General features: G+C 40.7%; 1 protein-coding gene across 3 annotated transcripts in view; it reads right to left on the bottom strand.

Moving 5' to 3' along the window:
- LOC142050671 (chondroitin sulfate proteoglycan 4-like) overlaps positions 1–25,462 on the bottom strand; it is a 40,829-nt gene extending 15,367 nt beyond the window's left edge. The window contains exons 1-7 of one of the 3 annotated variants that reach the window (XM_075079640.1): positions 25,274–25,461; positions 14,949–15,059; positions 14,681–14,844; positions 10,519–14,088; positions 9,188–9,658; positions 8,154–8,330; positions 2,559–2,757 (exon numbers count right to left, since the gene is read on the bottom strand). In XM_075079640.1, the coding sequence (XP_074935741.1) occupies positions 2,559–2,757; positions 8,154–8,330; positions 9,188–9,658; positions 10,519–14,088; positions 14,681–14,844; positions 14,949–15,059; positions 25,274–25,370 (4,789 nt within the window). In that variant the 5' untranslated portion in view covers positions 25,371–25,461. Of the gene's footprint in view, positions 1–2,558; positions 2,758–8,153; positions 8,331–9,187; positions 9,659–10,518; positions 14,089–14,680; positions 14,845–14,948; positions 15,060–25,273 lie in introns of all 3 variants that reach the window. The other 2 variants (XM_075079642.1, XM_075079641.1) reach the window with 2 other exon arrangements.
- Positions 25,463–25,768: the final 306 nt, after the last annotated feature.

Below are 25,768 nucleotides of genomic sequence, written 5' to 3'. Positions count from 1 at the left end.
CAGCCAGGCACTCAAGCAGCTGTAGAAGATCGTGTCATACTGTTTTTGTTTTAAAGTTTTTATTCTCTGATGTTTTCTCTTGATAAAAACGCACAAGTAGTTGTGCATTTAAAAAAGGCATTGGGGAGTCTATTTGCCTCACGTTGGGAAAAAGAGGCTTACTTAGCCTCACTTGCTTTTTTGGCTCATGCAGGTCAACTGCCCAATTGACACAGGCATTTTGAAATTGGCAGCGTCACGAACAAAACTAAATCCTGAAGTGCTGCTTAGGTGGAGCAGGTATGTTTTTATCACAATTAATTTTTAAAGGCATATCTGACCAGAGGTGATAAAAAGGACACCAGAAAGAGGATTGTAAAAATTGCACTGAGGAGACAAAGAGGCTTCAGAACCAAGAAGAGTTCAATTCAGTACTACCCTAAGGAAAAGACTGGCAGGGTTTAAGGGCAGACCCCATACTGTGAGGCCAGGATGGGAGTGCCCTGGAGTGAAGCGAGGGTGGAAAAGGGAAGGAATTCTCACACTAAAAGAGGCGTACAGAAAAGGAAATATATGTTCTGGTTCTGTGTTTATGCTGGTGACAGGATAATCAGGTTTATGGAGGAAACAAACACAAAATTTAAGGGGAAAACATGAGAACAAAGAGGGATATTTGCAACTCACAGCACAAAGCAAGCAGCATAATGTAATTCGTAAGACTGAGCAAAGATGAAGGGAAAATTTTATTAAGTCTAATGTTAGAGGCATGAAAGCAAAATATGGCAGTACTTTCTTTGGCAGTACAAAAAACCCTGAGATGGAGAGTCACTGCCATGTATACATGTAAAAGATCTGTGGTGCCATGAAGAGCAGCCAGGGAATGAAAGAGCTGCCACAGCCAAGAAGATGCTGCTCCTGCCCTTGGAAAGGGCTAGAGTGAGCAGGAAGAGTAGATGCCAGGCTCTGGAGAACATAAGGTGGGGGCACTTCCCAGGAGGAGCCAAAGAAGCTCGCACATAATAGAAGACTGAAGACAAGGGACAGAGCAGCTGAAGAGAAAAGGGGTAGAAGGCCAAATGACAGCAACCAGGTAAGGAAAGGTCCCAGCACAAGGCTGGGAGCAAGAAAATGAGAGTAACAAGTACAGTTCTAGCAACAGTACAAGATAAAGGAGGAAAGAAAATCACAGACTAAGAAAGGAAAAGAAGCAAAATGTCCAAAGTACTTTCTGAAACACTGGAGGCTATAAGGCTGAACAGATGGCAGTGCCAGAGCAGCTGCAAGAGCTGACAACATGACCTGGGCAATTTTACATTTCAAATTTACTGCACAATCCACACTCCTACTCAGTGGAATATTAAATTTGCTGTTCTTTTTACTTTTATTAATCAAGACGTATTTCCTAAGGCTACAGATGTGCATTGGCCCTTTCTGGAACACAGAGTGGATTCATTTCCTCACACTGAGACTACCACCATCCTACCACCATAGGAGTTTCTACTTGTCAAAATCTCCCTTGGAACACTTTAAACAGCTTGGCTCACTTTTGCCATGTTCTTGACCTTTCGTTTCCTGACCAATTATTTGAGCAGGATACTTACAGCTCACCAGCAGCAGCTGGTAAAGCAATTTTAGCAAAACATATGCACTCTGCAAGACAGTGCATGGGAAGTCAGCACTGCAACCTGCACCAAGCCTCACGAAGACACAGCACAGATCTGGAGTGACTGCTGCACCCAAGGGAGCACTAGAAATAATTCCAGCCTGCCTTGGGCCTGGCACGAGTGTGCTGTACCTCTTCCATCTTCTTCCCCAAAACTGGTTTATTCTTTCTTTAGCACCTCCTTTCTTCTTTCTGCTGAGATAACATGATAATACAGCTGGAGTACGAGAAAAGCAGCTACCACACTGTAAAAGCCCCACCTCTTCCACTGGCTGGAGCCCCGCCGGGATCTTCATTCCTGCAGTTTCCCAGAACTGCCACTCAAGGATGAATGAAGCTGCCCTGGCTTCTTTTTTTATTGCCTACACATTCTCTCTGTAGCAGCAGCACAAATAACCCAATGTCTAGCTCTGGCCACTGGCAGAAAAGAGTCAATGGTTGAAGCTGAATTCCTTCACAGCCTGAAAGAGATGTTGACATCTTCCCGATGGCCCATAACTTCATTGCTGCTCAGGAACACAACTACACTGTGGCAGGTATCTAAGAGACTTGGTACCTGAATAATTCTTCACTGTAGCAAGACAGAAAGGTTCCTGGAGATTCTCAGTTACAATGGTCAAAAGAACAGATTTAATATCTCTGAAATCTGCAAGGCAATGCTCCCCTACTGCAAACCTGCATTGAGAAAGAAGGCTCCTACCAACTGAACCACTAATACACCATGGTTTCTTGGTAAGCACACATCTAAGTAGTTTTTCAGACCCTTTCCTGTTTAGTTTGTGAGACCATGTATTGCATAACCAGTGCTCTGAGATTTTTGTGACATTACAAGGATATCTTCAAAGGATTACAGACACAAATATACTGAATAGGAGCGTATTTTCATAACAGAAGTAGTATTTTTGAAACCACATACCATTGTGTACAAATACCAGCTGCCCTTCAATTATATCAGCCTGGGTAAAACTAAGGATGCTCTTGTCTGGAGAAGACTTCAGAGCCAAGTGCCCATTGCTAGGTGGAGTAAGGGAATATATCAGTTCTGATGGTGAGGAGTCCTTGTCTTCTGCACAGAGGTCATCAATAGTTATTTCTGTGACTGAACCCACCCAGACCTGGAAAAGCAAAAATAAAAAAAAAAAAGTAAGAATAATGAAAATGCATACAAAAGAAAATTAGGGGGGAAAAATCTTCAAAGAAAAAGAAAGCATAAAGATTTATGTTGTGCAACACTCGCAGCTATGACAGGTTTCCTTACTGTCCATCCAAATCTCTGATTATGGACTGAAATAGTTAATGTTGGCAAATGATTTTCAGAAAACAAGGCCACAAATTAATACAACCAAACACACCCTACAGCAGTTTGAGTTTTAGGCGGCTGCAGCAGGAGTGCTCTATGCGTCAGGCACTATCCAAACTCTTGCAAACGTAACAAAATTGTATTTTGACAACTGAGTCAAGGAGCAGCTTTCCAACACATACACATGAATATTAGTGTCATGTACTTCACAGCAGGCAAGGCATTCAATATGCTCTACCTTCACCAGCAGAAAAGAGAAAAGAAAAACAGCCTGGAGACAGCATAATCTCTAATACAAATGGAACACTCCTTGTAGCTGCATTATCTTTCTAACAACAACCACTAAAGGCCCTTCTTTAGTGCACCAAGCAACCCACAGAGATGCTCAGTCAAGTGGGAGATGAAGGAATCAACACCTCCAACAGCAGCTTAGCACACTGCAAGGTCATGCATCCAGGCAAAACACCTAACTAGTATTTGCAAAGAACCCATTACTTAATTCTAGTGAATCTAAATGCTTTTTTGGATTTTATCTTAAGACCCTTCTTTGAAGCAGAAAGGACTGCTGTCTGAGCTTCATCTATATCTCACTGGAAACAATAAGCAACCGCCCATTTTATTCTTGATATTTGCTGTATTTATTTGGAATTAGAGACAATACATATCCATCGCAACATTAAATTCCTAAATTTTCAATACCTCAAAACCAATTGTCTCCATGCAGAGTTTATATAGGATACGATCTTAAGGGCACAACCCTTCAAAAACATCAGCTTGAGCTTCAAAACACATACTGCATTGTCCCTTCCTGTCCTCCTAGGGTCTTAGTACACTTAACAAATATCCATTAAAAACAGCACAGCAAATGCTTGAAGAGCAAACAAGATCCTTGACAAAGGGCATTTTACCTCTGCCAAAACCAAAAATCAACAATCATATTTTTGCCCTAAGTATTAATTTTACTTTTTAATAAAAACCATGGAAGAAAACCTTTTAAAGCCAATGGGATTTTTGTTATGAAATTTCAATAGAGGAAAGGTTTTAGACTACATTGTGTCACAAAATATGTGCCATGGAAAAAGAAATACTAAAATGAAATTATATGTGTTTTCTACATAGAAAATAGTTACATTTTATAATACATCTTATAATAGAAAATATCTTCAAGCAGGAAATAGCTATTTTCTCCCTTGAAATACACATTCCTCTGCAATGTAACTACTACTATCGCAGTCTGGTAAAAGATGGCACCTGTGAAAACACAGCATGATAACTAATAGCAAAGGCTGACTTACTGAGCGGCACCAAATAAGCCTATCATTGTAACTGGTTTTGTATTAAGATCCTTTAACTCATCTCAGTAGCACTTGATTCAGATATTCTACACATAAAATAAAAGGTTGCATACAGAACATGCAAAAACATAAGAAAGGACTATGCAAATATGTTTTTACAAATGACTCATTAAATGTTCAAAAGTTTCAAAATGTTTTCTCTTACTAAAGGAAAAAATGAACTTTTTTTTTTGTATAAAGCGAGTGTTTATTTCTATTGTTCCAGCACACTAACACACAATGCTTTTTAAAGTACTGTACATGCCGAGGTGCTTCATGACCTGCAACAGGATCCTTGAAGAATGAAAGGAGATCCAAGAGTGAAAAGAGCGGTTAGGAAGTGGATACTCAGAATTCTGCAAACATTGTACAAGTGGTTTATTTTCCACATCTGGGATCAAGTCCTCCTTGAAGAGCACCATGAAAACTATATCTAATCTTCCAGGAGGTAGCATGACCCTAATTTTGCATGTGCCTAACACATTTCACAGCATGGTCCAAAAAAAGGTTCATCACCCTGCCCACTGGGAAATAATCCAATCTGCTCTACTTAGAGCATTCAGCTTATCGATATCTCCTTGCCAGACACTATATTCACAGACATTTTAATATTCCGGTGAGTGATTTAAATTAAAAAAAAAGTTTCAATTTGTTCTTTAAAAAATCTAATTCTAGGAAAATACGGCCCTCTTGTGGCAACAGGGAGTTACAGTCACTTCACAGCATCACTACCCATAAATGTATTTAAAGACATATATAAATGCAGTAAATAATGCCAGGATAGTAGTTTTCTTAAAAATATCCTATTTCCCTTCCCCACTCCCACCCCAGAAAAAAATTACCACAGAACCTGTGGAAATTTTAGGAAATTATACCTAAAACTCTGTAGGGTGTCTAAATAAACATATCACTTATGCACTTACTGTTCTAATCTGAATTATTTACATTAAATGCAAGTATTACTAGCATACATTACAGAAGCTCTCAGAACATTAGAGTTTTAAGTATGTCATGTGTTACGTTAATATAAACACTTCACATGTCATAAATTAGCAGCCAAAACAAAACCAAACCAAAACAAAACCAAAAAAACAAAACAAAACACCAAAAAAACCCTACCAAACCCCTAGAAAGTCACTTACTTTCACCTCCTAGAGAACAATCAGAAAAAAACTCCCAAAATGTTTGGTTCTTTGTCCTCCTGAAACTCCTCCCATGGTGTTCATAACCTTGATGGTGTTCATAACCTTGGTAAAAAGAGTCAAGGCTGTGTGAAGAAAGGATGCTATGGATGCCTCAGCAGCGAGGGAGATAGAGCTGAAGGAGTCATTCAGCATGTGTGCACATGCTAAACAGTTTCTTGCATTTGGGCAGAAGACCCGCGACAAAGGCCAAAATTAACTTTCATATATCCACACCGACATCACTGGCCACATAATGTGGCTCTTCACAGAAGGTATTTCTCAACAGGAGATGCCAAAAGCTAACCTATTTTTTAATTGTTCAGCATTTCTTTCTAACTCTTTATATTGAGATGTGCAAAATTTCTGAGGTGCTAAACTTCAGTAAACTCACATGGTCCTACTGGACCACAGTTTTCACAGTACTTGTCCCTCATTTTACACTTTTGTACATTTCCAACCTTTCAAAAGATATAAAAGAGCATCTGCCTTTTTAAAGCAACACACGGTTTATTACTCAACATTCACCACTAGCAATGTCCTTGAGGAGCACAAACTGCTTGTCTAGAACATGGGGCTAGCAAGTATCACCCTACACAAGATTGCCTGGCTCATCTCAATATTTAGCAGGACTAAGAAAAATCCATTTCTCCCACGTAGTGGGATGTGCAAGTTTCCTCTGAAGAATGATCATCTCAGTGTATTCCTCACAGTATATAACTCAACGGCCAGCTTTGTTTAGTCTGTACATAAATCCAACATACGTGTGCACATTAGTACCCACTCATGACAAAAATAAAGGTTATTTCTCAGCAATAGCTTATGCGTGTCCAGCAAAACACAAGGGGCAAAGGCAGCTTCTTGATTCTGGGTATGCAAACTGCCTCCCCAGCAGAGAGGACGAATTTTGGCTAGGCTAAACTGTGTTATCATTGTTCTTGGGAAGTCAATCCATATGCTGCCTTGCAGTGCACTGCATAGCCTCAGTTCTGTTAACAGACTGCAGTTCAATGCCAGCAATGCACCAGAAAGGAGACAGAGAAAAATCTCTGACTGGACATATATCCCTCTCGTCTGCAACTAGACAAGCATTACTGCATGCTGTGCTCATGTCTGTAGGGTACCACTGTAATCACTATAACCAGGGAAGGTTTTACTCTGTGCCACCCAAATGCTTGTGGAGTCTGCCCTTCTGCCAGCCAACTCTGCACAGGGGAGGGTGTCTTGTGTTGTGGGATCTGCGGATTATCACAACTACCTGCTGTGGCTGCAAAGCTGCACAATACTACCACTATTGCTGTTTAAAAATTATGTCTTTTCTCATGTGAAAAGCCTAAATACACAGCACAAGGTTATTATCATCTTTAACAGTAATCCATTCTCCTTCTGCAATGCACAACTAAATACGTAAAATTGAACGCATGTTTTAGGTGCCACCAATTTGCAAACTGAATCATACAGCACTGGGGATGATGTTGCCTCAAAATACCCTGCTTAGCTTCTTTCAAACCTATTCCTAAATACCTTCTCTGTCTTGACACCTCTCACCTGGTTTACTGTGACCACACGTTCATTAGCTGACCCATACCCATTTCATTCTGCTTTTCAGAGTCATGTAATCATATCTCAGACAGGAAGCCTTTACACGTGAGATCTTTTTGGTTTATATAGGCACAGCCTCCATAATAAATTTGTTCTGGTTACTGAGTGCTATTGTAACACAAACAAGTAACAACTCTATAAAGAAACAAAGAAATAAACCTGAAAAAGCACTGAAACTGAAATGACAGTAGTGACTTTTTTCAAAGATCAAAATATTTATAAGCCAGTTATGCTTGTTAAGAGCAAAAGGTAGCATCAATCAGCAATTATAAAATTTTCTTCAGGAATTTGGAGTGGGGTAGTTATAAACAAGTTAGCATATCCTTTTTTAAACTCACAGTATCACACAGTAATAGCTTCAGTGTCTGCGCTAATATTTTGATGACCTCTAACAGCCTAGATTGTCACAGATCACATTGTATTATCCTTATCAGGAACTTTTAAAGAAGAGAACATTCCTGTTTTGAATCAGAAAGACCCAACACATACTCAATTCTCTAATGAAGTGCCAATGAGAATGCTGTTCTCTTCTCTTGTCCTGTCCCACTGGGGAACCAGAAAGGAGCAGGCAGCAGAACGCACCTCAGGAGGTCTGACCCTCTGCCACTTAATGGCAAGAGGCACAGTGCCTGAAGGCTGTGCAAAGACAACAGTGAGACCTTTGCACCCTCATCATCACTACCCTTGGTACTTTTCTAAGCTACCATGTTCATTAAAAGCCCTCAAGACACCCTAGGAAACAACACTAAAACACAGCAATGACGCAGGTGCAAGCCATCCCACCCCACAAGCCCTATATCAGTCCAAGAGACATGATGTATCTGTAAGATTAAAAGAAAGCTCAGTCAGCCTTCTAGATAAACTTCACGTTACAACAGCAGAAAATGTTCTTAATGATGACTAGAATCTCCCCAAATATATATTACCAATGTACTGCCTCCCTTCATTAACACTAATTTATTTAAATCCCAGGACCACCATTTGTTATATGGACTATCCCACCAGAGACAAACCTAATACTCTGGCAATGATGGTGAACTAAATAGTACCAGGTTAGAAATAATTTTAATATTTCAAGATGTTGACAAACATACCCGAAGAATTCTGTTCACTTTTATAACAGGAGTTTCATCATTTACTGCAGTTACTGTTACAAATACAGTTTGGGGCATGCTTTGTTTCCACAATTCTGTGTTATTTACTACCACAGTAAAATTGTCCATCAGTTCCTCGCTGTCATCATGAATGTAGTAGATTAATTCTTGTTCCACCTGAAAAATATAACAACCTGAAAAATATAACAACCTAAAAAATTAAAGAGGCTAAAAGAAAATGAATGCCACATTAAAAAGCCAAAAATATTCAAGTCTAGGCATGCCCCTCTCTATCTATTTCCTGAACTTTTTATGAATTCCAAGACTTTATTTATGTTCATATCTGATCTGTACCTCTATCTTTGTTCCATTCACAACAGCATATTTTACAGCTCATCTATCCATTCCTCTAGCCAGAATATCTTAACTTGCCAGTCTTGGCATTTCCCCTGCCCCCTGAAGGGAAAATGGAAAATCCAATCCCACTATATTTACCACAATGTTTCCTGGAAACTATAAACTGAACATAGTATTAACAGATGGTGACTTATGACACAGTTTTGCTTCTTACAGCTAAAAGACCGAAAATTAGCTTGTTATGCATACACTAGCTCTCTGTGAGCAAAGACATGACCTAAAATAATAATTTTTTCACACTTTTTTTCCTTGTTCAATCTATACAACATTTCCTCTGGTCTTTTCAAAATGTACCCACAGACTGCCTGTCTTAGGTTTCCAGAGTATCAACAACCCTGCCTGAGCGGCCCACCTGTCTACTGTGATTATAGCACACAAGTCTGTGTGACCAGTGGCTCACGAGGAAATAATGTGGTTCACAACAACAAGGCACCCTCCCTCCCCACCCCAAATGATCAGCTAGCAACTGCAGAAAGATCCTTGGTACAAGAACCAGAATAAAGCTCAAACTCATGTATCCTACCCGTTCCCACCAAGTTGTCCCACTGCAGGCAAAAATTAGCTTTTAGCAATACAAAAAATTAATTGTGACTACAGCAAAGCTCTAAATGCATTACCTGTTTTCTGGTAAACGTGGTTAACTTTAGTCCAGGAACACGAGAGTTTTCAACATACCCATGTTTTGGCTGCTCAATTAAAATAAATTCACAGCTGAGCCCTGCAAAGTGTCTACTAGAAATTTTTAGATAGTCTTCCACCAGGGCTTTTGAGCCCCCTTCAATTACTGTGAAGTTCTGTACTTCCAGGGGAATTATTCTGGGGATGATGTCTACAGAGATTTCTATTCCACTCACTGTTCGGACACCGTTGGTAACATCCAGAGAAAAACGGTCATCTAGCTGGTCAGAAACTGTCTGCACATACTGAACTTTGCCCTCATCAACATCTTGCTGTGTGAAGCTCAAAACTGGCCTTTGGTCAGCACCAAGATAACTTTCTTCTGAGGAAAACTTCCGAATGTATCCATGTACTGGAAGCTGTCTTACTGTGAACACAATCTCAGATGGAGAACTGTTTTCATGAATGACCTTAAATTTAAAAACATACCCCAAAATTATTTAAACAGAATTGGGAGAAATTCTTTAGTTCTCGTCTGAATTTTTCACTTTTACCCCTTGGATTGTCTGTCTAATTAATTAGCATTCCTTGTTTGGGTTACATGGTATATCTGCAAATTCCTAATACAATACAGTAATACTTTAAGTAGACTTCTTAAATAATGTTGCATCGGAGTGTTTTGTAGCCACAAATTTGTAAATTTTAGAAAGGAACACACTGCTGAATTGACCAACAGCCTAAGCACTGCAGACCCCTGCTTGAAACAAGGTTTTCAGCAGCACAGCCATGTGTTGCCAGAGCCCCCTCGCGGTGGTTACTGAAAGGCTACACACAATGGGGAGGAAAATATTAACCAAAGAGAAACGACCTCAGGTTTGTGACTTGATGTTTTTAAAATTTTGGATGCAATCCTCAGACATTGTTAACTGGGCTAGCTCCAAACTTAATGAAACAAACTTCTTTCATCCTTGGCATTTCCTACCAGCTCAACTAAGAATGATGCACAAACATCAAGTACAAACAATTGTCGTAATTAAAACAAATATACAAGTGTGGCATCTCCAAAGCTTAACTTTCTCAAGCATCAATATGTAATGAAGCCAAAGACTATGGGCAGTCTTTTTCTTTAACATAACCCATTTCCTTTCTAGAAGAGGAAGCTTGCTGGTGTTAGTCTGTCCAGAATTAAGTATCCAGAACTAGCAGTCATGTTAGTGACAATCAAAATAAGTTAAAGAAAAAACAGAGACTTAAGACATTGCAATGGCTGAGAAAGCAGTGAGGAAAATTTGCTACAAGGTTGGAAAAATGGACAACACAGTTGACTTACCTGTAGTTTTCCTTTACTGATTTTAACTGGTTTTCCTTCTTCAACTAACAGATTGTTTTTGTTCACAATCCTTGGCGGCCACTGATGACTTTCCAAATATATGCGAACATGCACTCCAGCATCCAGATGGACATCTCTAGCATGGACCGTAAAGTTAAATGTGTCAATAAGGTTGTTACTGTCATCATGCTTGTAGGTCACATACCCCTTTATCAGATCAAGTTGAGTAAAGGAATCCATCAGTAGATTATTTATATATATTCCTCCATACTTTGGGAAAGAGAGTATCTCATATGTAATCTCAATATCATTTCTGATGTCTTGGTTTGTAATAGCGCTTAAGTTAGCTGTTGTAATAGTTTCCTCTTTTCCTTTTTGAACCAACAAGCCTGTATGATTTGCCAACCTAACATAAGGATCAGTGGCACTAACTTCCAGAAGCAGAGAGGTATAGTGCTTGCCATCTGTCACAAAGAGCACAAAACGCCCAAAATCTGCACCGCGGTGTATAAATAGGACTTGCTTTTGCTCCAGGTCTGCTTGTTTGAATTGGTAGAGTCTGTGCGAAGTATCATTTGTAAGCACCAAGTCCCCATTGGAAATGCCACGTCTAGTATATAGCAACTGTCCATCATCAAAATCAGAATCAGGATCATGATAGCAGAGATCTGTCAAAGTTAATAATCGCTGCCCATTTCTCACTATGCTAAATATCTTATCAATGACACGTATTGGTTTCTCATCATTCTTCAGCTGGATAGAAATGTTGAATTTAATTTCTACTGACAAAGGTTCTACTTCTGGATCAAAGTTTGGCCGCTTTCCTGACTCTTCACTGGAAGCTCTGACAAGAAATTCATCAAATGCCGTCTCAGAATCATCATGAACATACATAAGGCGCTTATCAGTTATATCTTTGTTAGTGAAAGTGGTGAGATTGTCATTACTCTCAGATGAGCCTGAAAAATTTATGAGTTTTAATTTCCCATGCTTAGGAAACTGTGTAACTGTATATTGGAAAGTTTTATTATCTGGTGTTTGCACAAACAATTTTGTGCTTGTTATTAACTCTCCTTCACCTTCAGTAACAGTGAGGCCATTGTTAGTCAAAAGAATGTTTCTGAAATCTGATTTGATGTAGACTTCAAAGTCATATAAATTTGATTCTATATACTTTGTAGAAATAAGGAATCTAAATGAATCATGGCTGTCCTCATGGTACCTTCTGATTAATTCATATGCCACTTTTTGATCAGTAATATCTTTCTGGCTAAAGACTGAATCTTTTTTCAAAGGCTGGTCATTAAGCAGTATTTGTCCATTCTTCGGTAGGGACAGCAATTTGAAATGTAGCTCATCCTCAGGTATTTCTAGATCTACAATCACAGCAAAAAGATTATCTGAATTCAAGTACTTCTTTTTTGATTTTTCAATTTCTAGAGGAGCATGTTTCAATAAACTGTACCTTAACCACTTCACTTTGATGGGAAACACATGCTCTTCACTGATTCTATTTCCTATGCTAACTTTGAATTTAAATTGGTCAGTAACATTTTCCAGCTGAATTTCTTTAAAAGTACTACAGTATCTCACACGGCTACGCTGAACAGAGCGTTGAGAAAAACAGTTGACTCGCTTCCATTCCCCCCTTGAATGCTGCCTTTGGACTTCCCCAAATTCAGGTGGCTCTGTGATCTCATACCGTACCTCCAGCTGCTGGAGGTTGGCATTTGTTTCAACTGATAGATGTCTAGGTGTGATCAGAGCTGTAACACCTTGGAGTAGTTTTACTCCTGAGTTGTTGACAACTCTGTAATCCAAAGGAACTGCCATGACACGTAACACCACAGCGTTGCTCACTTTCTCACCATCACTTGCCCTCATAACAATCCTTGAGTTCTTGACGCCTGTATGGACAAAGAAAACATTGCCTTCTCTTAAGTCCTGATTAGAAAAAGTAGTAATAGCTTTTCCAGGATGCTTTGAATTTTCTAAAAATCCTGCATCTGCATTCAGATTTCCAAGCACTGAAAGACTGAGATTGACAGGATCTGTATCCTTATCTAGAACTTTTATCAGATCACTAGTCAAACGTTTCTTTGAGTTCTCTAAGAGAAGCAGCAAGTTTCCCTTGGGAAGTGTGATCTCAGGCGCATCATTTACTGGAGTAACAGTAATGCTAAACACATGCCGCTCATTTCCTTGCAGATATGCAGGCACAATCTTCTCACTGCTGGTAGAAACGGAGAAATTAAAATAATCATAAGTGTCCTCAGAGCCATCATGGACATAAAGAATCTTCCCTTGCCACACGTCCTGCATAGTAAATGTATTTACCTCCTGAGCTGGTTCAACATGCAGTTTCAAGTCTCCATGAGAGGGTGGTTCCTTTATTTCAAAAAGAATTTGTGACTGATTAATCCCTAATTTCTGAAAGTCTAAGTTGACTTTAATATGTTTGGATTCAAGTGAAGCTTGTCCGCCCTCTAGCACAGTCAAGTTACTTAGAACTAAAACGTGGCTTTTGTCTTCCTTGCCCAGAGAGACAGAGCTTTCAGAGGAAATGGCAAACGCTGGGGCTGCTTTCACAGTAGGGTTCTTTACCGCCAACTCTAAAGAAAGACTTATATTAAAAGCACTCTCTGTTTCACATCCAGCTGAAATGTCCTTTGTTACCAGAACATTCTTCAGCGATTTCTTTTCTGAATTGGCTTTCAGATCTCTTAAGCAACCTTTGAAGGACCCTCCTCTGGCATACTTCCCAGACACTGAAGTTAGCTCTAACTTAATCACTTCTGATCGTGTGCTGTCATCTACACCACCTACAAAGAGAGACCCCTTCAGAAGTGGCAGCTTCCTGTCAGTAGGCAATGATTTTTTCACAGTTTCTTCATCCAATGTCAGCTGCAAATATTTTGCAGTAAATTTCATTTCGATGTAGTGCCAATGACTGTCATTGACAGGCCTACGAGAGGAAAGCTGGGTTCTACTTTTATGTTTTCCCACATAGGCCTTAATTAATCCATCTTCCATTTCCATTGCAATGAAATCTCCCCCTTGCCCAGGATGGTAAAGCAGCAAGCCACATGCAGCTGAGGTTTGCAATGCATACTCCAAGATTAACTCATCATCAACATTCCATGATGGGAAAGAAACATAGGATCTGGAACTGAAGAAACTAATGGGTTCATCTTCACCTGCAAAGAATTCATCACTGCACCCCACTGAAACTTCATGGACATTTTTAAAGCCAGGAGAAGGTCTCAGAGGCATCAGAATGTCTAGCTGATTGAACAACACATCATCAATACATCCTCGGAAATTGGGCAGTGCTCCAACAAGGTAGGGAACATCAAGTTTATTAGTACCACCTATGTAGAATCCATAATCAATGTTTAATTCATAAAGAATTCCAGGCATTTTTGCACTAGTTCTATCATGTTTATCAATTACCAATGTGACATTATCATGTTCATGGTGTAGTTCAACCAGGTGCCAAGCTAAATCATTCAGCTGAGATCTTTGCTGAGAATGCAGTACTCGTTCCCCCACGCCAAAGTTAATTCTCAGCTGCAAGAGACAGAATTTTAACTATCAAAATCCAAAGTGATATTTTTCACAATCAAGTATTAATATATCGTTAATAGATTAATTTTAATAAATTTCCATATTAAGTACATAATTTACAAAATGCAATTTAAAAAGTAAAATCCCACTAAAATTTTGTGTATGTTTACTTCCCATCATCAATATGACTTGAATAATTGCAGGAGAGGGAACAGACTCCTCTGCAGTTCTGCTAGGACCAACAACTCCTGAGAACACAAGTCACAATGACCATTCAAGAACTTACCTTGCAGGAAAACTATTATTTGGATCCAAACATTTTCTACATCATAAAAACTGAAATTTTGCCTTTACTGAACATCATGCTTTGAATACAATGATCTTGACTTTAAGATCTATAGATCTCAAAGGCTTTTAGAGGCCAATTTTAGTAACTATGATTGTAAGAAATACCATATTTTGAAATTATCAATTATGTGATTTTTCCATTTTTTTTAAACACAAACTGTGAGAATTGTTATAGACAACACCTTGAAGAAAAACACTAAACAATACAGGCTACAGAATTCTTTTTAGCTATAGTTATTAACCGTACTTGTAAATTTCCTGAGTGTAGCTCCATTAAACAATAATCCTTCTTCCCAGCTGCAAGAAAAATCAGTCCATGTTGCTTGCTTGTTCGAAACCGCAGCTGTAAGGATGTCTGAGAGGATGCTTCTGCTGTGTTCAACTGCACAAAGCTATCACCGTAAAATGATACTGAAAGAAAACAAACAGGACATATGGTCACACACACAAAAAATCTTTCTTATCTACAACAAAATACATATAAAACCCCTTATATTAACTCTCTATATACTTACTTAAATATGAATGAAAATCGATCTCAGACACCAAATTCATCTGTCCAAGCAACTGGATAAGAGACCAATGGCCATACCAGTACGGACGAGGAGTGAATACAGTCCAGTATTCTACCTCCAACAGTGACAATAGGGAATTGTAAGAACAGTACAATCACATTTAATACTTTCCTTCATATAGTCTTCCAAATATTTTTTTGTTTCAGGTGTTTTCCTGAGCTTGTCACAGTCAGTCTATTTTTGTAACTGCCAAAGGATTTCTCTCTGAAGTACTCCTGTAGTTTCTCTTTGGACACATCTTCATTTACAACATGCTCTTACATCTCCATCACAGATACCCTGTCATCTCTGATAGGAAGTCCCCATCTGGTGTTCTGCCATCTACATGACTCTTTCACATGCTCTCACCCATTTCTTTTCCAGGCTGAAGTGTCCTCTTGTTTCATGTATGCAGCCTCCAACCACCCCTGCTGCCCTGTTGCCCAGTCACTCAGTTCTGTACAGGCCTCCTGCAACACTTCATTCTCTTCTCCCTTCTTTACTGCCCTGAAGAGTAAACCAGGAAACTCACCCATCTCACTGCTCACTGCCTTTACCGTCCCTGTTATTACTATACTGAACAGCACAGATCCCAAGACCAAACCCTCAGAAACTCTGGTAACTTCCCTCCTATACAAAAAAAAAAGCTATCATCTACCCCTCCTCCTATCTTTTAATCCATTACTTAATATATAAAGCCCTGCATTCCTATCCAATGGCTGCTCAAAAGCCTTTTGATGTCAAACCTTACCAAAAGCCTTTTGGGAATCTAAATCTTGACCACCTTTCCTGCGCCCATCAAGAAAACTCCAAGAGGTTTGCAAAGCAGAACCTATCTTTTAAGAAACCCTACTAACTCTTCCCAAGCTGATCCTACTTACTTCTGTGACTTTTATCCTTTGTTACGATATCTATAAATTTAAATGGTATGGATGTCCTCTGGTCTTCTTGTTTTAAACACTGGCATAAAATTTGCCACTCTCCAGGCTTCAGGTATCCAGGGAGTTTAAAGCCTGAGATCAGATATTACCCTTAGCAAGTAGACAATTTCATCCCAGAGCTTTTTTTAGGTCAACCCTCTTGTTCCTCCCTCAAAAAAGGAATTTCAGTTTGGGAATCTTCCCCATTAGCAGTAAACACCATTTCGTCTGAGTGCTTCTCTTACACTGATAACTTAATCAACTGGCTGCACAGACCCTCTGCAGGGTATTTGTTCTTGATGTATTTAAGAGGATTTAGTAAAAGCTTTGATTCTTTCAGCTAGCTGATCCCTGACCTTATTTTTTTTTCAAGGCCTGCCTAGTTTCACATTAAATCTGCCAGGGTTTACGATGCTTTCAGCTGTGTTTGGACACAACTCTTCGAGGACACCACCAGCTAAATATTTATTTTGCACCTTTTAGCTTCATTCTGAGACAACTTTCCCATTTTAACACAGTTCTTTTTAAAATTAAGCATAACTGCAGAGGACTTCTGAGGTTTAATTATTCTTGTCTCTACATTAGCTGTCCCTCTGCTGAATCTAACACACTCTGGTGACTCTTACAAAGTCTGGCTTTAAATCAGATTCAGAACTGGATTCTGCACAGCACAGAGTACCAAATCAAAGGTCTTGTTAACCATCTGTTTCATGAAACAATCACTAATAGTATCCAAAAATTGGCTGTAGTATACTTAAAAATTTTAGGTGACTTTCCCAAGAATAAGATTTCAGCAAACCCCACAATCAAAAGCTGTGTAATAGTGTGTTACATTAAGTACCCAGAGAAACACAGGAAAGATTTTCAGATTACTATGAAGTACACATATTTTGCAAAGGAAGAGTCACCACTGTGCACAGAAAAATTGGTTCCAAGTTGGACAAAACGGAATTCTTCCCCACCAGTTTACCTCTAGCATAAAAGAAGCTTTCATGAAACAGCTCTAATATACCTTACAGGTCTTCCATAAATCTACACAGTAAGAGGACCAATGCATTTTTTTTTATATAGAAATGTTATTACTGTGGTGTTAATAAAGGCCTACCTCCCTTTTAAAGCAAGTATTGGAATAACAGAACTTTAGACAAACCCCCAATATAAGTCAGGATTAAATTTTACTTGTAAGCCAGGAAACAGGTTAAATGTTTATAGATTTTCTATAATGATAAATTCATATGATGGCAGTGGCTAGGATGTCACTGTTCTATCTATCATACAGATGGACTATAAGAGATGCTCCCTACCCTATAGTGCCTCGGACCCAATAACACAGGTAAGGGAGAGGAGTCCCCTGACCTCCATCCCAGCAAGTGAGGCACTGAGATACCACCTTCCTGAAGATCACAGGAAGCATACCCTAGCTGTCTGAGATAACCCACCTTAATCAAAAGATTACTCCGTTTCCTTCAGCCATTGTAGAAACATCAGAACATCAATATAATGTTATGAGTACAAGAAGGTTCCACCTCGAGAAGACAGACCCTTCTCCTCACCCTGCTGAGACTCCACACAGCAGTTACATTTGGTTTGCTACGTTACATCCTAGCACACCTATGGAACTGGCAAGTAAAAGATTTCATTAAGTCGTATCAGTGAAGTTCCTCAGAAATTAACCCATTAAATCCAAAGCTTTCACAGATGTTAATGTTCTGGAAGTTTCATTATGATCACTGTAACACAGCCCCCAAATTTCATTGGTGAATTTCTGAATAAAAACTAATGACTGCTGATGGAACTTGAAAATAACTTTTAAAAACATCAAATTCTCATTAGACTCAAGTATGTGGGAAAAACCATTGGATTTTGAGGGAAGCAATTGAGCAGAAAGATAAACTTATCCATGGATTACTAACTGCAGTTTAGAATAACTAGAAATGAAGTTGCAGAGTCAATATTTTGTGGTGTGCCACTGCGAAACAGTTTGGTGTTTATACTAAATATGAATTTCCTGGAAAAGAAAAAAGAAACATAAGTTAAAGCTTTTGCCTTCCATAAAATACTTCAGAGTCAGAATCCATCACTGATGGTGGGGCAGGAAACTCAACATCAGCCTAGGCACTGATCCAGCACTAAATGAGATCTTGGTCCAAGACCACCTACAGTGCCTTGGCATGATTTCTGCTTCAGTACCCACCAAACTAAGAAGCATGTTATTATAGTAGAGGAATCAAGTTCCTGCAAAGCAGACATTTTAAAATTATTTCTGGCTGAAACCGTGTTACAAGTGACCTCAAAATGAGTCAGTGCCCCAGCTTTAGAAAAGGGGACATTTTGTCCTGGACCATCTGATGTCAATCATACTGTATGGAAAGTATTGGAGTTCAACCAACAATACCAGCTTTTAAGCTCCCTTGCTACTGGAACAGGTGAATTCAGCATATCATATAGGAAGTGATTCCTATGGATTGCCTGGGCAGATGATCTATTCTGTAACAGCTCTATGCCTCAAAGGAAAAAGACATGTGGGAGCAGCTGAGAATAAGAGCCGGATCTACACCAGCTGTAATGTCCCTTAATGGACAAAAATACACAAAGGTTCAAAAAAATAGAGGCATAATCACTTGAGATGCCAGTTTAAAGGTCTCTTCAACCTGAGTTACTGACTAATTTGTGGTTCCCACCTCTCTCCCTTCTCACTTCTCACCGACCCTCACTCTGACTAGAAATACCACATTGGGGCTATAAATCCCTCCTAATACTTGCGTCATAACAGGTAACATTTATATGGCAAGTCAAAGTTTTGAGAATTTTGCTTCAAGTAATTTTACTGAACATTCCTGACCAGTTCTGTCCACCACATCTTTCTTAGAAGTAACCATGAGAAACCAGGGCAGGCACAGCAAAAGCCTTCGTAATCACAGAGGAAAAGGTTCTTCACTCATCATCTAGCCGTGGCATTAGGCTGGCGTTTAACCTTTTGTTCAGCTTTCATTCTTTAGTGTTAAAAACATCATCAAATTCAGCTAACACCTACACCTTGAATAATTTTTCTCTTGGTTTCTGTACTCAAAGCACAAAGCAATAGAAGCCTTGTCTCTTCTCCACTACCAAAACTAACAACCCCGGAAACATATCTACAAGAAACCAAACTCAGAGTCACTACAGTTGTCATGAGCTATGCACATCCATCCAACAAAATCAAAGCTAAAGTGCTGACTGAAAGAATTTTTTTTTCTTTTTTTTTTTCCCTTTTTTTCTGTCAGTATTTCTCATTTCAGACTAGACTACATAACTTCTCAGCAATGCACAGGGATCATAAGGAAGAAAAGTGATCTTGGCATCACAACTCCACATTCACGTCTTAATTGGAAGTAATTTAATGCAGACTTCATGTCTGCTCAACCCCTTTTGGTCTCCACTGTGGACAGGAAGAAGCCAAAGCTCCATATATCTCAACCCTTTCCTTCTGGACCCCTATTACACCTTCTTCCCAAAGAAAGTCACATGGAAAGGCCTTCCCTACTGTGCCTGAACCAGTAACCCAGAAAGACCTTTATACTCATGTAATCCTTAAAGATTTTTGCATTTATGCCAGATGAAAAAGAGAAGAAGGGCATTTTACCAGATCTCTTCCCTGCCACTAATATCCATCCTTTTATAGGAAAAAAAATTGAAATACATACTTTCATCTCCAGACAGAAAAGAAAAATTATGTAGATGCCATGTAAGACAGTATTTGGACAATGTTTTTGTCTTCAAAATGTTCAGGAGGTAACAGCGCCAGGGCCCTTTAAAGATAATATTTTGGCCAGAAGCCTACACTGTAAGGAAAAACACTGCAGATAACACTTAAAAGAAGAGTCAGACATCCTGAATCCTTCTGACATAGAAAAACCCATTTGTCTACTTTTCATACCTAATATATTGGATCTTATGGTTTCAACACTACGATAAATGTCATAATCAGGACACAGAATTACTGCTGCTCAGGCAAACTTTTCCCATGTAGCCTGCTAATAATTGTATGTGAAAAGAACTATATATGACTTGTTTTACAGAGCAGCAGGGGGGCGGGGAGTCATGCAATCTATTACACTACCTAGTCATTAAAGATAAAATTACAAAACTAAAGGATTAAGTCTAACATTGCCCCTGTATTTTCAGTCAGGATCCTCTCCAAACTCCAGAACTGCTATGCCAGGAGGTGTTGTTGGCTTGTTTGCTGTCCACTGCAAGACAAGAGTCACTTCTGTGCCACAGTTAACTCCTCAGCTGAGACCACAGTTCTTGCAGTGGCCTCACTAATAATCTGTATCAGTGAGCTCTACAGGCTGGCTGTATAAAAAGGAATTAAAAGAAGGAGGGGGGGGAAATCACATCAGTCGTTTTGAACCTGCTATCTTAACATCTACTGCTGTCATATACTGCACTGGTATCCAGGAGCCCCAAAGACAGAGAAGGTCCTCATCTGCTAAAAGTTTGATGCACATCCCTCCCAAGATACACCAACTGTACAATACCCCTTCAAGAAAATAAAGTTCCTTATCTTTCTGTGTGAAAAATGCAAAGTCAAAATACAGGCTAATTCACCTCTCCTAACAGCACACTCAAAGTGCAGCAAGCGCACACCAAGGGCAGTTGTGACTGGTGAGGTACTGACTTCATCGCCACCTGGAGGCAACACTTGTTTTAGTTATTCGAATGAATAAGCTTCCCATTGTCCAGGTGAGACTTGTACCTTGAAGATTTGTCCCCTGCAGCTCATTCACTAAATTGTACGAGGAACAGGAACCAAACTGCACAGGTAGCTCAGATAAATATTTATCTTCCAGATGACAGTGGTGTTCCATCTGTCTGTTGACAAGTTCTGGTATGTTTTTGACTCTCAACTGTTTTGGATGTTCAAGGAGAAGAAGCTCTGCCTCTCCACCCTTCTCCCTACATTCTCAAAACAGAGCAGTTGTCCTTCATACTGACACATTTCTTTTGTACCACCAAGGCCTTTAGGGTGCTCCAGTGAGAGGTGGAGGGGTTGTGCAATCTAGAGATGAAGGCAGGTTTCTACATAGTAAAAATACTTTCAGGCTATATAAAAGCACAGCTTGAAGTCTCATGAAGGATCCTCATGCATAGGTGCTGGGCAAACAATGAGAGACGCCTTAAGTCCCAAATAGTTTCTGCTGTAATTGAGATAAAATACGTGGGTCTCAACTTTGTTCTCCCAAACTACAGGAAAAACAGCACACAACCTCCAATGTAGATATAATAGGAAGACTCTTCCTTGGGATAGGATTTGAGTGATGGAAGCAAGTGTTCAGAGCCTATTAATACCAAATATAAATAAGCTGTTGTGATATTAATAACTTTTAAAAGCCTTGTTTACCCTGATTTTACAGCACAAGTGGAGATAGATTAAAAAGGAAGAGAACATTAGTGAAACTCAATGTAACAAGCTTTTAACAGCCCTCTGCCAAAAAACAGGCATAACGGGTGATTAAAAATACATTGGCAAGTACTGCTCGGCTTACATTCTGCTCTACAAACATGCTTAGAGCTGTCCCACAGAACCAAACTGTTTCTCTAGCTCCTTCCAGCTAGCAGAGCTTTGCACCCAGGTCCAAGACATCACCTCTTGTACCACCAGAAGGGCTGTCAGTCCTCTCCAAAGTGAACTCCCTAGCATGCTCTAGAAATACTGACTCTACTCCTACAGAAGTCTGTAGCTTTAGCATATTTCAGTTTTGTGCTGGAACCGTTTATCAGAACACCTGAGCCAAAGTGATTCTTTCAGATGCTACAAGCATCTGTTCTGAAATTTTGTTATTTGTATGTTTATTTCTCTAACTGTATTTCCTTCTTTCATCTTGAATCCGCCAGTAATATGTTTGAAACCATTGTGACTATAGGAGAATCCTAACTAAAGAGTACATAAAAATATTTTGGAGAAATAGATACTGGGTTCTAGCATTCGCATAGAATTACATTAGAAGTTATTAATTTATACTAAAGCTTCTGAAATAGACTTCTCCAAGTCGTATAAAAAAATTGCTAAGAAGATAGGATAAAAAGAAGAATTCATTATATCAAGCTGTCCTCACTGAAAAATAATTATTTCAGGTAAAATACCTTATACAGCTAACATTTTGTTGGAACTTTGGAAAGGTCTGCATATACTTTGTAGCACATCAGTGATAAAAGTCACTATTTTTTAAAATATAATGGAAATGGTAAAAGAAATTGTCATAGATTTCATGAAGTTGTCAGGAGCTGCATATTCTAGAAATAAAGATGATAAATTCTGGTGATCCAAAGCTCAAGTAAAGTAGAAGTTAGAAAAATAGAATTTGACAGCAATTACTTTCTTAATTTCATATTTACTTTTTTTGCTTCTGAACAGCAGTGAAGAATCAGATTTGCAACTGATTTTTCTGAAGTTTCTAACTGAAATCTGACCTCATGTTAGAAAACCTTAGTTTGTGTGACTGCCCATTAAAATTAGATTGAATGGGCACTTTAGTTAGTACTTTAAAGTACTAACTAGAACTTCATGAGCATGACAAAATGAAGACTGCTCTACACAAGTGTAATCTGATGCTGATGACAATCCTGCCTTTTACAGTGAATCTCGATGCCTCTCGCTTTTGCATGGGGAGGAAAAGGTGAACCTCCTTTGAGTCTGTTTCAGCAGCAATTACTAACACTCACCTGAGGGGAAAAAGCCTTCAGAAAATATATCCTCATAAACAAAAATGCACTTATGGCTTCTTCGTTTTCTCTTACAGCTAGACAGAACCATGTTTTGAATGTTCCTTTTTAAACTCAGTAGTTGCTGCATCACAGGCATGATCAAATTCAACTGGTGAGACTGAAAAGCACTACCAGTAATACAGAATACCTTTGGTAATACGGTTTGCTTACAAATCTTACTCTCCACAGTGCTGATACTCCAGAAAACAGGAGTTTGGTTAATGAAGCTTTGCTACAAAGGCAAAGAGCAGAAATAATGCCACAGAATGACAGAAAGAAAACAAAGAACCAAAACAGGACACTTCATAATGAAAACATTCTACTACCGTCTTTGTCCTCTTATCTAACGTAAGGGGAACGGCAAAAACAGAAGTGGAGAAGGAAGTTGCCAGATTCACTGGGAATGCCCTTTAAGGCTAATGTAACCATTATTGAAAAGTGAATTCACAGGGTTGATTCACACTTTCTCAGTGTAGGATTTGCAGTGAGATTTTTGTGGGTAAATCAAACACTGTGAGAGTCTCCAGGCCTCTTATGCTCACCTCAAATGTACACAGCAAGGAACATCCTTGTGTTGCATCCACAGATGCTTTACATACCAGACATGTTGATGTTTAAAGGTCCGTCTAACGCAAAAGATTCTATTATTTCCAGATAAAAAAAATAAAGCATTGAACATCAAAAGAACAGAGCTGATGTTAATTTTTGGTTCTATCACAGAAACACACTGAAGAACTGGGAAAACCACTTAACACTTAATTTCAGTTCACTGCCTATAAGAAGCTGTTCATGCTTTTTTTTTTCCTTCCAGCCTTTGACTGATTTTTCATTTCACTCTAAGACTTTTGGGAGCAGGAACTCTCTACATCTGGGTCCAGCTATAGCTATAGCAGCAGCTGGAGTAAGAGCAGAGAGCTGGAATTTAACAAGCTCACCTGGCAGAGATGCCAGCTCACATGGCCTGGCAGAGCTCAGCTTGAAGGCAGCTCAGCCGGAGCATCCTGCACTGCTGCACCTAAGTTTGCACAAGCAGCAGGCTGTGTTGCTGATGCCCCTGTGTTGCAGTTTGGAAATGTACCCTCTGGCTCTGGCTTTGCCTTGCACTGCCTGCATCACTGGGAATAGATGACGCTACTGCAACAGTGAGGCATAAAGTGAATTGTCAGCTTCACATTTTCACAGCAGTACTGGTTGGCCTAACATTACTACCAGCAAAATCAATGACAAAACAATTCATAATGACATTTAAGCTAATGGTACTATTACCAGAGAAATTTCAGTGGCAATCAGACCTCCCGGCTGTCTCTGATAGCTCTGAGGCACCTCTATGAGCAATAAAGAAAGCCTCCCCCACCCTGCATGCAGGCTTTTTGCTCACAAAATTGGTGAGAACACACTTAAGAGCTCCACACATTGAAATTCTCTCATGGAAAGACAAGAGAGGCGTATTTCATTTCTAATATCTGAAATTAATCCTGTAAGAAAAACTACCGTTTCAGCCTTCATTAATCCCTGAAGAACTGAAAACTATTTTTTAAAGTTACAATTAAACATTTGGAGTTTATTTGTAACTAGTGAAAACAGACACCATGCAATCACAAAAACCGACAAGCCACTCAACATTCCAAAAGAAATGGAGTTGTGGCAACTGATTCTTGTCACATGGGATCGCAAAGATTATGAAAAAGCACACTTCTGCAACTGCCTGCTAGCCCATTATTTTAAAAGGTATTTAAATAATCAGCCTGATTGCCAATCTTTGATGCTGTAATTATAATTTACTTGAAGATATAAAACAAGACAAAAAAGGTATTTCCAGCTGAAGTTTTTGGCTGTCCCAGTGGTTTTGGTGACTGCCCAAGACCTGTACCTTTACGTGCATCACCATCAGCAAGAGCTGCAGGCCCTTGGCATGTCTGAAAAGCCAGACATACCACAGCTAAATCCAGATGCCAAAAAAAAAAGATAGCCGCAGTTGCTGGCTGATCCTTAATGTTGGAACTGTTAGTTCACACGCATGCTAAGGCAGGGGATGGAATCACAGGGAATATTCTTGCATATGCCTTAGTGCTTTCTGTGTGACATATTAGTTGTGATTGTAAAAAAAAAAGGGGGGGGGGGGGAGGTTCATCTACGTTGCTTGGGGTTTGTTTGGTTTTATTACAAAGTCTAGCTATGTGAAGTCCCAGCATCTCCGCCGTAGAAGGGGAAACCGACACCAACACCGCTCAAACCCGCGCTGACAGGCTCGGCCGTCACTTTAAAGGAAGGAGACACCTACACCTTCACAGAAATGCCCGCCGCCCCGGCCGCCTGCAGCAGACAGCCCAGAGCGCCAAAGCGCCGGCGGCCCGATCAGCCCCCTGGCATCGCCAGGCACCGGGGCCGCGGCGCTCCCCGCCAGGCCGCTCCCCTCCGCCGAGCCGCCGGCGACAAGCCCGCTCCGGCGAGCCCCACCGCGGCCCGGCCCTGGGCCACACTCCACCCGCCGCCGCCCGGGCGCTGCCGGTCAGTCGCGCCGGGCCGCCCCTTCCCCCGCCCGGCGCAGGTGCCTTCCGGCCGCCCGTCCCGCAGGCCACGGGGCCCCTCGCCATGGCGGCGCCCCGCGGGCAGCCCTACCTGCGGCGGCCGGCCGGCCGGCAGCCAGCAACAGCGCCGGCGGCAGCAGCAGCAGCGGCAGAACGGCGGGCACCCTGGCCCCCGGCCCGCCCGCCATGCCGCTGCCGCGGCGGGGCCGGACCGCGGCCCGGCGCTTCCCGCCCGCTGCCCCGCGACGGCCGCCTCCTCCTCCTCCCCCCTCCCTCCTCACAGCACGGCTGCTCCCGCCTCCCGCCCCCGCTCCAGAAGCAGCGGCCGGGGACGGGAGGGGAGCAGCGCGCCGCCCCGCCGCCCGGGCCGCCCTTCGGGGAGCAGCAGCCGCCCAGCTCTCCCCGCGGCCGCCTGCCCCGCGGAGGGTCCCTTCGGCGCAGCGCTGGGCCGCCTACGCGGTGGCCACCTTGGCCATAAGTCACGCCGTGCGGCCAGGCCGGGTTTTGTTGCTCGCTCGTCCTAAAGCCCGCCGAGGACGGAGGCTGCAGAGCACCCCATGGCCACCAGCTCCCGGGGACAGAGTTG

The sequence above is a fragment of the Phalacrocorax aristotelis genome, chromosome Z, assembly GCF_949628215.1.
Source record: "Phalacrocorax aristotelis chromosome Z, bGulAri2.1, whole genome shotgun sequence".
In the NCBI taxonomy this organism is placed as follows: domain Eukaryota; kingdom Metazoa; phylum Chordata; class Aves; order Suliformes; family Phalacrocoracidae; genus Phalacrocorax; species Phalacrocorax aristotelis.
This window is presented reverse-complemented; position numbering and strand designations above follow the sequence as displayed.